Below are 12795 nucleotides of genomic sequence, written 5' to 3' on the forward strand. Positions count from 1 at the left end.
GCAGCTAGTGTTACTTTTTAAAAAGTGCAGGGGTGTGTGTGATCCCCCCTCCCCAGCACTTTAAAAAAAGTGACACTAGTTGCCACTTCTGACTGACTACACCCGCTCAGTCCCTCCAGAGACTGACTGCCTCTGTATTCTACAGACGGAGTAGCTCCGGCACCTGCCTCTCTCATGTTGCACCACCACACCCACTCTGTTCAAGGCCACTGCAGCTGCAAAAGCAACAACCCAGCCCCAAGCGACCGTGAATTTGAAGTCCACGACCTGAAGTATAATTTTGCACTGCTTTAAATTCTACAGATAAAAAATCTCAGAGCTCCACAGCAGTCTTCATGCTATTCATAAAAGATGTGAACGATAATCCTCCCCGGCTAACAAAGGGTAATCATCTATTCTTCTGCCATCCGCTCCAGGGAGGAGCAAGAGCAGAGATCCAGGCCACCGATGACGATCAACAACCGTATTCTCCAGAATTCAATTTTTCTCTTGGAGGCGGTGAAAATATAAAGCGTGACTGGGAAATTTCTAGAATAGACGGTAAGTTTTTCAATCATATTGAAAATGTAGCATGTACATGCATTTATTGTGTATATTTAAGAAATGGTTGGATTCCTGTTTCATTCTGACCTTTCTGTGTTATATATTGTACATTGAAATATTTAGGTTTCAGAGTAACAGCCGTGTTAGTCTGTATTCGCAAAAAGAAAAGGAGTACTTGTGGCACCTTAGAGACTAACCAATTTATTTGAGCATGAGCTTTCGTGAGCTACAGCTCACTTCATCGGATAAGATGATAATAGATAAGCTATTACCAGCAGGAGAGTGGGGTGGGAGGAGGTATTGTTTCATGGTGTCTGTGTATATAATAATGATATTCTGCAATTTCCACAGTATGCATCCGATGAAGTGAGCTGTAGCTCACGAAAGCTCATGCTCAAATAAATTGGTTAGTCTCTAAGGTGCCACAAGTACTCCTTTTCTTTTTTTGAAATATTTAGGTGTGTTGAGAAAGTAATATATATTTGAGTACATGATTATTGCAACACTTTAGATTGTTGTATTTGGCTTTATTTTACATTGATAAAACCCGTTTGTAAGAGATGATGCTTTTATTTAGTGTGCTAGCAAACTGGGATTTTTCTGAAAAGAAGAGAGAAGAAACACATGTGACTCAAAGTGCTGTGGGAGTCTACTTCAATATAAACAGTATAAAACCATTTTTGATACAGAAACAGAGCAGCTAGAGTAAACTGTGCATTAGATACTTTTCCCAGGACATTGCATTTTAATATTTTGATGTTGGATGTGGCAATGTGCAAAATCTGACTAAAGATTTACGGTATGTATTGTAGCTAGAATGTTTTGTGAAGGCTTCCCCACTATACTGGCTTAGTTTGCATACATCAGAGGAGTGGCCTGTCCTGCTAGGTGACCTTGGGGACACTTTTTAGGAAAGCCTGCCATGTTAGGTTATCATGGGGTGTAATGCGAGGGTGGTTGGTTTAGATATTCTGAAATGATTGCACGAGTGTGGAATTCCTTCTGAATATAAGAAGTGGTGTATTGTAGAAGTTAAGATGCAGAAGGCACTGGGTGAGAGTCTATGGAGTGCAGGAGATCAGATGAGATGATCATAAAAGTCCCTATGTGGTTTTGCAGGGGGCAGAATAGACCACATGTAAGAACTCTATGAGCATCTGATTCCTTCTCATACATCCACCTCTCCTTCCTCCAGCCTGTCCATACCCGGCTTCTGCCCCACCCCTGGCCTGTCCTAGAATATCCCCCTTGCCTGGGGTCCCTGCAGAGGTGGCAGAGAGCCGATGGAGGCAGCTAAGTGCCAGACACAAAGACTGTCTGCACCTGGAGTTATTCCCTGGGGGGCCCTTGCATCTTCCCTGGAGCCCCTTTACAGCAGCTTGAATGGATTGGGGAACCACTAGATCTTAAAAAAAAGGAAAAAGAAAGACCTGGGCAGTAGGGCATCTGCAGAGGGAGGTGGTGTTTAGTGAAACTGAGCACGTTTTACAGTCCCTCATTGTCCTGATGTGTATGTCCTGTTCCATGTTGACAGGCACCCGCGCTTACCTTTCCCCAAAGCACACTAATCTAGAGGAGAAAAATTATAGCATTCCATTAACAATTAACGACAACGGAAAACCACCCCAGGAAGGAAACCTGAATCTTCAAGGTATGTTACACACACAGCACTTATGGGGCTGATTTACAGAGAACAGCAATATTCATGGACAGTTCTGTCGGGCTGATAAACGATTCCACTAATCTTATGACATTTGTCTTTGACTGCAGTAAACGTTTGCAGGTGTACAGATGCGAAGAGATGTTTTATAGAAGTAGAAAACCATTCTGGGATGCCAAGCACAGGCATGGCAGTTGGTATTCTTCTTGGAGTATTGATATCCATCGGTAGGTGATATTTCTTAGAGACATGATTACTTTAACTTCTCAGTTTAACATTATTCATTGTTTTAACTCCTGTGGGACACCAACATTTATGGTGCCAACAAGCATGATTGTAAAGTTAGATTGTATTGCACAGGATCTTATTCAGCTAGGCATGAGCTGATGGAATGAAGGCAAACAGATGTATACCTTTCCCCCCAAAACAAGACAGAATGCTTTTGAGTATTCTTTTAATAAGCTTAAGCACAAAAGGAGTAGGGATGACAGACCGATGAGATCCAGTCTCCTCCTCTCCCCTCTCCCCCGACCAATCCTGCCCAGTAAGTAAATAAACAAAAGAATTCAGAGCACAGTCTGTGATTTTTGGATGGCATAGCTACAGTCAGCAGATTGTGACTCAGATTTAGAGAGGGTGAAAATATCAAAAAGCTGAAATTAAATAAAATGTAGACATCATATCCGAAGGGATCAAACTTAGAAGATGATATAAAAAGAAGTTGTGTCAGCTTTCAATTACCTCAGTTACACAGGAAAAAAGAATGGCCACCAGAAAACAAGTTTTCTGCCCTGCAACTAGGAAAGAGAAACCAAGATTTTGTGATGATACTTGGTGTGTAATTCACAAGCCTCTGGAAGAAGAGAAACTACTTATGACTATAATTTGGTCCTTAGAAGATGGAAGGGGGAAAGGGGATATACTGTGATTCAAAGAAAGCTAAGAGAATGGAAAAAGCCAGGATCAGAGTTTGTGGTTGCCAGAGAAAGCCTTTACATCAGATCTATGTTCAAACCTCTGAAATCACTATTTCCCTGTAATACCTTCATCCAACCTCTCATTTAATATGAACTAGAGACAAAACGTACCATAGGAAAATTAGATTAACAGGAATAGCAAAACATGACTCCTCGTACTAAGGACTTGATCCCACATCACTGCCCTACTTGAAATTTCTATTCGCTGTTGGTTTGCCAGAAAACTCAGTGAAGACATTTTGTCCAGCTCTATGCTAGCCTACTTTAAAGAGGCCAGTGAAAGTAAATTGTAAAAAAAAACCTGTATACGACTCATGATTTTAAAAATAAACTACTGCGTCAAACATACACCTTCACTTTCACACATATAAAGGACTTTTTCCCCTTTGAATCAGGAGAAAGAACCATAGCCACTCAGACAGATTTAGCAGGGGGTTCAGAGCTGGGCAATGAAAAGGATGAGAGATCTGGAACGACTTTCATGTGTAGAGAGATTGAAAAGATTAGGACTATTCAGTGCAGAGTGGAGACTAATAAGAGGTGACATAGTAAAGATGTACAGAATAATAAATGGTATACAGAGGATAACTCAGCCACTCATATGCTTTCTCAGAAGAGAAGAACAAGGGGACATTCACTGAAAATGAAAACAATAAATTTAAGACTGGTAAAAAGGAAAAAATTTTACACGGTGCAATAATTGCCACAAAATATCATTGAGCCCAAGGGCTTAGTACAATTTTAGAAAGAGACTGAACATTTATATTGATAATGAGAACATCTACAGTTATACTGGCTAGGATAAGAAAAATGATAAGGGATAAAACCCCTCATGCCTCAGGCCATAAAATAACCTCTAACTGAAGGGGATTAAGGAAGAAACCTCCCGCATCACAGAGAAGCAACTGAACCAGAAATCTGGTCCAGTTTGGTAATTCCTATATCCCTAAAATCCATTTAGTTCCAATTAGGGATGGGAAAGTATTGTGAATAGTTGTATATTAATGAAGATTAATCCCTTGCTGAAATACTTTAAGAATGTTTTAAAATTTCCTTTATTAGGCCATGATTTTTCTTCTCTTTCAGGTTTTATTGTAGGAGGCATATTTCTCAGACTGCAATACAAGAAAATGAAAGGACTTAAGAGAAATGCAGCTAAGCCATCTGAACTGAAAACATTAACATAATCATTGTTTATTTTATTAGGGGAACAAATGACTTTTGTAACTCAGACCTCCCATAAATGTATTTTCAGAAACTCTTGACACAAACATGTATATGCAGGTTCCCCCTGTTCCCCACTTTTATTAGATATTAAGATTCAGTTATAAAATCTATATACAATGTACAGTGGCAGCCATTAATAAAAATATCAGCCCTTGGCAGGAGTTAACGTGTGCTGGTACCAAAAAGCTGTGATCCCAGAAAGACTTATAGTCCTGTTAGTGTGGAAACTATTAGTAAATACTGACTGCTCTATATTCTTAGAGAAAGTTTTCATTTTCCTACAATTCTCTTTTCAACAACAAGTTACCAGAGTGTCAATCAATGTGCAGAGAGTGTGTAATTAAATGAAGTCCTACACTAAATTTAGGGCTCTCCCACAAAGTGGGAGGGATCCCTTGACAATAAATTTAACTGCTCCCCAAAGCTAGCTATGCCTGGAGATATTCTGACTTGGACCACACCTGCTTGTATTATTACATTATTCTTGTAAATTTAGGACAAAAAGAATTACTGTGACTCACCAATAAGTTAAGCAACCTAGGGTAGTGAAATAGTAGGTATTTTAATTTTCCCTTTATTGCGTGTATCCACTGGGATAGTCTATATTGTTTGTGTAAGCACCATTGTCCTCCTTTAGTGTTCCAAGAAGAACAAAAAAGAAAGATTTTTAAAGACTGTACAAATTGGTTGATGTGCTACTGTATTATAATATTGCAAATAACTTCTGGCTCTGTGCACATTAGATAGTAATTATATGTTCTCCCAAGGGATTTATTGCCTGTCCATGAAACAAGGATAGAAAACCAACGCTGTTGGCAGGGTTTAACACAAAACTTTCCATAAAAGAGACCTGAAATGGTAACTTGCCAGGAGCCAGTGGGCTGTACCTAATTCATGCCTGATTATATCATGATGGGGTAATTGCATTCTGGGACTTATCATATCTGTGTAGTGTACCTATGCACTGAAGATGTCTACACCTGCAAGCTATATCTTAGATTTCAATGAACTCCATTTGGCCCGTAGGTCTCACTCTGGGAAGAAAATACAATTGGTTTAAAAAACAGACTTATATTGATGCATTATTTGGTGGTACGCTAATGAAAGATTGTTTGGTTTTTTGAGCAGGGAATAAAAACTTACAAATTATGCACTTATGTCCCAAATTTGAAAGGCTATGCTCTTTTGAAAGGGAGGTGAGGGATGTGGGAGGGTGGGTGTTTACGTAGCAATTTTTTGGTCACGTTTGTATAATGTACAGATCTGGAAGGAAAGGAACATTACTCTGGTAGCATTGCATTAAAATATGTTTTCCTAGAGTACTGCCAATAAAAACGTTGCTTTTGGCCTTCAGCCATGTCTCACCACATCACATTGTCCAGCTGCTGAAGGTTGGAGAGCTTTGGTTGTTTGCTGTGGGAGTTATTTCATCTGCTGAAGTGTATTTTATGATGGGAAGAACAGTCCATTGTGTTTGATAACTGTGACACTAAATTACGTGAGAGGGTGCAGTGTTAGGGATGAGTGTATTTATATTTTTATAAATAAAATAAATTATTAGGAACTAAAGACCACCACTGTATTTATATATACCAATGTGGTTCTATCTCAAGAGAAAATATGCAAAAGTTCCATTTTGTTTTAACTTCTGTTTTAGTTTCACTCAGTCAGACTGTCTCCCATTTAGGACACCTCACTTTTCTGTAGGAAGATAAATACGCTCTGTGGTTCACCTGTATTCACCCCAGCCAGAAGACATTATACTGTATTATTGAGTTTGACACTATGAGCCTGATTCTACATTTCTTGTGCTCTGTCACAGAGCTCTTACCTCATCCTATGGAGATGCAGGCGCTGTCTCAGTTTCCTCACCTCCTTTGAGTAATTTACCTTGCTCTCTGCAAAGCTTCCCTCCCAGCTGTGGATAGTTTGGCCTTCAGGACAAATTAAAACATCTGCTTGTTCTAAGGTAAGGAAAAGTCCACAAGAGAACACCACCATTCCATATCTTAATCCTTCAGTGCAGTGCAGGGCCCTCAAAGTCTTTCATCCTCCCTGGGCCACAGCCCTGTCTTCAAGGTCTGTGAGACCTCAACCTCCTCCCCTCAACAAGGGTTCACCCTTCTTGCAGCTAGGGGTCTACAAACAATCCTTTGCACTTGGTTGCAGGGGTCTCAGCAAAACCAGTGGCACTATTAAGGCACAGAACAGCCTGTGCCCTCTCCCTACCAGGGGCTCCAACACTGAGGCCCGAAACACTAAAGTTGCTAGCATCTCCAGCCTCAGAGGTTTCTGCTTTACTTGTCCCTCAGGGCTACTTCCCATGCTTGTCGGCCTGTCTCTTAAGCCTTCTCCCCAGTCCTTCAACAGGTTTCTTCAGCTCAGCCCTTCCCAAGCTCTTTCATGGCGGAAAGATGCTTTGTATCAGACCTCTGCTGGGAGAAGTAAACCTGAGGGTGGTAAAGAATACCGCTAAACTCATGATACCTGCCAGAGGGTGTGAAAATCCCCACAGGGGTGTGAAACAATCACTTGGGGAAGATGGAAAAGGGGGGAAGGTTCTTCTTAATGTATGGTTTCACGGTGGTCAGTCAAGATGTAATTGATCCCAGTGAGGAGGAAGTGCAACTCACCTCTCTCCAGGAGTATGAAGAAGGGGACTGGTCTTGGGAGAAAATAGGGAGATTCAACCTCGCCCCAGGACAGGGACCACTCATCTCCCAGAAGCACTGCAGTGCCAAGATCCACCCTGCAGAGGGACCAGTCTCTCGTGGACACCCCTACCAGTCAGAAGTATTGAAGAGACAAAAGCATATGCGGGCCCAGGCATTCTGCCCATACTTACTGTGCCCCTTTGTCATAAAACTGTGTATTGGTACGTGTGTGTGTGTATATATATAATCAGTGCAAGTGTTTACTGACTGAATGTATGAATTTGAATTAATAAGTAATAGCAGATACTCTGTCTAGAAGTGGAATTACAGAACATCTCTGGGGTACTTGGCATGTATCCCTGCTCTGTTCTTTTTTGAGGGGGAGGAATGTGGAGAATCTGTACGTACAACTTATGACTTCTGTTTGATCTTGGGGGCTCTTTATATTTATCTGTGTCAGACTGCAGGCTCCATTTTGGATGTGCGGGTCTTTACCTTCTCTCTCCTGTTACCACCATGCTGGACTGGCATTCCGAAGGCTGATGGCAAAGGGCTGACAATAGAGGGCCAATGACAATGTCCCATTGAAACTGAATCACTCTAAACAATAGGCTGACTCCTACCCAGGAGAACTGGTTTCTCAGGGGAGTGGTCACCGAGCATCAAAGTCTGGGATCACCTGAAGAGGCTGATATGGGAGCCACCTGTTCGAGGGGCTAAAAGTTTGTAAAAGGAGTCACAGGGGAAAGACACAAAGGAAGTTTTGGGCAGGAGAGGGGAAGAGGATGCATTCGCCAAGGTCAGAGAACACAAACTGGGGGTGGGTGGGAGGAAGAATCCATGTTTCAGAACATAAGACGTGCACTGCAGCAGAAGGACCCTGCATGGCCTTAGAGGACCCTGGACCCCAGCCCAAAGAACACTCCAGAGTGGTGAAGAAACTGAGGCAGGAAAAAGCATGTAAGGTTTATTATTATTGTATATGTCTGCATATTTCTCGTGCAATTAAGTAAAGAGCAATGGTTTTAGAATCATGTGCAAAGTCTGTGTGTGTTGTGTTACACTATTCACATGGCCCTTGAAGTGGTAAACTATGGGCCCTCAGCACCTTTTGAGCTGGAGTTCTGCAAAACTGTATGTTTAAACTACAGAGGAGGACTGAGGAGTCAACACAGACTCCAGGGGTTTGGTAATGGGTAGCATGGTCGCAGTTCTCAGGAGGGGGCGCTAGGCAGAGGGTTGCAGCCCAAGAGTGTGCCTATGGGTCTCAAAGACAGAGGTATAACACTTTCTCAGAGCACTCAGGACTGTGAGTCACCTTGTTACCTCTCTGCTTCAATGAGAGCGAGAGGCTTGCCGGTGCTACACTGGGTGTTAGTGCTCTCTGTCACTTCAGTCTTTGAGCCACCCAGACAATCTCCTCAGAAGCTGTGCCAGCCTTTACTTGCATTGCAGCTGCACTTCAATCCGGAGCCCCCTTGAAGAGTCCTTCCCTGCACTATCCAGCCCCCATCACTGGACACTTATAGAAATTACCAAGTATTCTGTATCCAAAGAGGTAGTGTACACACCAGCCTGTTTGGGTCAGCTGAGGATTCGCACATAATATTACAGGACTGCGATGAATTTACAATAAAACCAAGAATAAGTCTATTAATAAAGAACAGATTTAAGTGACACCAAGTAAGGATGCTGGAAAGTAGGTATAGTGACTCTCAGCAAGGATAGGAGTACTTGTGGCACCTTAGAGACTAACAAATTTATTTGAGCATAAACTTTCGTGAGCTACAGCTCACTTCATCGGATGCATTCAGTGGAAAATACAGTGGAGAGATTTTATATACACAGAGAACATGAAACAATGGGTGTTACCATACACGCTGTAATAAGAGTGATCAGGTAAGGTGAGATATTACCAGCAGGATAGTGGCGGGGAAAAAACCTTTTGTAGTGATAATCAAGGTGGGCCATTTCCAGCAGTTGACAAGAACATCTGAGGAACAGCGGGGCGGGCGGGGGGAAATAAACATGGGGAAATAGTTTTACTTTGTCTAATGACACATCCACTCCCAGGCTTTATTCAAGCCTAAGTTAATTGTATCCAGTTTGCAAATTAAATCCAATTCAGCAGTCTCTCGTTGGAGTTTGTTTTTGAAGTTGCAACAAAGCCCATTGCCAACTGTGTCCACATATCTATTCAGGGGACACCATCATAGGGCCTAATCACATCAGCCACACTATCAGAGGCTCGTTCATCTGCACATCTACCAATGTGATAGATGCCATCATGGGCCAGCAATGCCCCTCTGCCATGTACATTGGCCAAACTGGACAGTCTCTACATAAAAGAATAAATGGACACAAATCAGACGTCAAGAATTATAACATTCAAAAACCAGTCGGAGAACACTTCAATCTCTTTGATCACTTGATTACAGACCTAAAAGTGGCAATTCTTCAACAAAAAAAACCTTCAAAAACAGTCTCCAATGAGACACTGATGAATTGGAATTAATTTGCAAACTGGATACAATTAACTTGAATGAAGACTGGGAGTGGATGTGTCATTACACAAAGTAAAACTATTTCCCCATGTTTATTCCCCCCCCCTTACTGTTCCTCATACGTTCTTGTCAACTGCTGGAAATAGCCCACGTTGATTATCACTACAAAAAGTCTCCCCCTGTCCCCCCGCAGTCCTGCTGGTAATAGCTCACCTTACCTGATCACTCTCGTTACAGCGTGTATGGTAACACCCATTGTTTCATGTTCTCTGTGTATATAAAATCGCCTCACTGTATTTTCCACTGCATGCATCCGATGAAGTGAGCTGTAGCTCACGAAAGCTTATGCTCAAATAAATTTGTTAGTCTCTAAGATGCCACAAGTCCTCCTTTTCTTTTTGCGGATACAGACTAACACGGCTGCTACTCTGAAATCAGCAAGGATAGTGGTTACTAATAAAACAAAAGTATAACACTCTTCTAAAAGACTAAATATATAACTTTAGCAGGCTAGATTTCTCTAGCTAAAGCAGTTTTCTCACCCTCAAAGTCTTTCTGCAGAACTTGCTCGTTTTCAATCACAGCCATAATCCATAATAGTCGCAAATCACTCCCTCTCACTAAGAGTGCCCCTCAGTGAAATGGACAACAAAGTGTCTTTTTGCTTCTCCTTATATTTCCCCCAAAACTAATTGTTTAGATTAGAGATAGGACAAGTCCTTGTGGTTGTAGTCTGCCATATCCTCCCATGCTGATTTCACATCGAGCTCAGCCTGGCTTTTCCTGTTGACTTACATGCAAATGCAGTTCCCATTATGTTTAGGTTTTTACAGTGCTTAATTTACCTCATAGGCCTAGGAAGACAGTAAATCAACATTCTTTTATCTAGGACAAACTTGTTTATCAACTCTGCCTGTTTACGTGGTTTAAACATATTTTTTATTACATACATATAACTTATTCATGATCACCCATACATACATCATGCCATGCTTGTGGTGAGCAGTATGATATAAGCTTTCATTTGATACCTTACATGACCTTCTGTACAGGTAAATATTATGACAGCAATGTGGTTAGGAGTTGCTGTTACAGGACAACAAACCATCTGGCACTGAGGGGCTCTTAGGGGTACCTGGGGCAGTGTTTGGATTCTGTTCAGACTCTAGGCTTAAAACATGCACAGATTCAACAGCTGGATCCCCTCAAGCAGTCTGGTGAGTAACCAAGAGGGGGCGCTCAACTGGAGCGGTAATGCTCCCAAAGTACAGTTGCACTGAATTTTCAGTGTAGAGCTAAAATCACTTATGAACGGTATTGTAAAGACTGAAGCACATTTGTTTCTTAAGACTGAAAGACAACATAGGCCAAACTTCTAAAACTTTAGCCATTTGCATGTCTATCGTTAATGGCACCTAAATTTTATAATTTTGTCCTAAATCCACTTTTCACGTTTCAGCAACAGGTATGCCACACGTACCTCTATGTGTATGTATATATATAATACACACCCACCAACTATTATCAACTAATCAAATTTTGTAGTCAGAAAACCCCACACAGAACTACTGCTATAAACAGAAGGTAATTAGCAGAAACTAGTAATGGGATCAGAGACCTGCCCACCTTACACACAGAAATTAATGGGACAACTTGAGTAGCACTTGGGACAGGGACTGATTTTTTGTTTTGTGTAATAAAAAGAAAAGGAGGGTTTGGCCCAAGTCATTGGTGGAAGAACACACTTTTAATACATCTTTGATCACTTTGGACTTTAGTCACATTCTTTCTGCAAAGGACAACACTACACAGCCAACCAATGATGAAATCAGTTGAGAATGTATCCCCTGACTCTGTTCCTTTTGATGGCTTCTCCTTTAAATATGTAGAGTTCTCTTTATTAGGCTCAAAGATAGGAAAGAATGTCTGAACACATTCTACTTCTCTTTACAAGATTAATGAGTCATGAGGCTTTAAAGATTATCTCCAAAATTCATGACCTGCATTTGTTAAACTGACAGGAAGTATATTTTTTCCAGTTCTCTTGTAAACATGTTTGTTATAAAAATTAAAAGATTTTAATCTGAATTTGTAGAACAAATGACATAGAACTGCAGTTATTGGGGGAAAGTGTCCTAATTCCTGCTTTTAAAATACAGTACATCTGTACTTGTCATATAATCATAGACACTCTACATGAAAGACACCTAGCTGATACTCAGCCAATCTCCAGGCTGATGCATGATTGCACCCTACACTACATTATCTACTGCTTTGCCAGTTAAAACTGGCAGAAATGTATTGCCATCTGGAATAAGACATTCCATATCATGTGTGTGGAGTATGGAAAAAGGGAATTTAGGAGGAATTAAGAACCTGGCCCATAAAATCTTATAGTTCACATTGATTGTACTGCAAAGGTGTCTTCCCATCCTTCCTGTCTAACAGGTATTCTTAAGTAGAATTCATAAGGAGTTTTGGAAGATTTTTTTGAAAAATCAGTTTCTCTTGTTATTTCCTCAAAACTGGGTGGCAACTTTAGTTAAAACTAGTACATTGTTACACCATGCAGTGGCTGTAACTGACTAGGATCCTGTGTGCATTGGTCAGAGAGGGGATGGGCAACACACACTGACCAGAAGATTACATACTACCCCTCAATGGATGAAACTCATCTCCAGCATCTGAAGCCCATGGCAGTTCAAATCCCAGACAAGCCCCCACTTCTGTGATGGTCACCGAGTTGGCTGATGCTAGAGGATGGACAAGAGACCTCATAAGCCTTCTGCTTGAACCATAAAGCCAGGTCCTCTAGTTGGACGCAGTAAACAGAATCACATACTTGACTGATTGGGTATAGAAAGGGACATATAACACCCACTGACCAGTGAGTTACAGCTATATATGTGAACGCTCAGAGTACAGTTGAAAATGCCTGAAGATACTCAGAATGAAGAATTAGATTCTGTAAACAAAATTTCAAATGACTTGAGCCAGGAAAAACATTTCTAACTTGTTCATTATATTACATGTTCCAAAAGCAAAACAGAAGATAAAAAACATGTAACAGCAGATCTTTGAACTTGTAGCTGAACAACTTGTTCGTACATTGCTAGGTATTTGTCAGCCAAATGATGCAGAATGGCTAAAATTGGTGACACTGTTATACATACAATGGGGTAAGCAGAACCATAGGGCTATACACAGGGGAATCGATACAGAACAAGTGC

At 41.1% G+C, this 12795-nt stretch overlaps 1 protein-coding gene across 1 annotated transcript in view; it reads left to right on the forward strand.

Annotated features, from left to right (window-relative positions):
• CDH17 (cadherin 17) overlaps positions 1-4526 on the forward strand; it is a 37080-nt gene extending 32554 nt beyond the window's left edge. Inside the window, exons 14-17 of the mRNA XM_027818236.3 lie at positions 304-540; positions 2078-2194; positions 2314-2430; positions 4267-4526. Coding sequence (XP_027674037.2) covers positions 304-540; positions 2078-2194; positions 2314-2430; positions 4267-4367 — 572 coding nt within the window. The 3' untranslated portion in view covers positions 4368-4526. The remainder of the gene's footprint in view (positions 1-303; positions 541-2077; positions 2195-2313; positions 2431-4266) is intronic.
• The last annotated feature ends 8269 nt before the right edge of the window (positions 4527-12795 follow it).

This window comes from Chelonia mydas, chromosome 2 (genome assembly GCF_015237465.2).
Source record: "Chelonia mydas isolate rCheMyd1 chromosome 2, rCheMyd1.pri.v2, whole genome shotgun sequence".
NCBI lineage: Eukaryota > Metazoa > Chordata > Testudines > Cheloniidae > Chelonia > Chelonia mydas.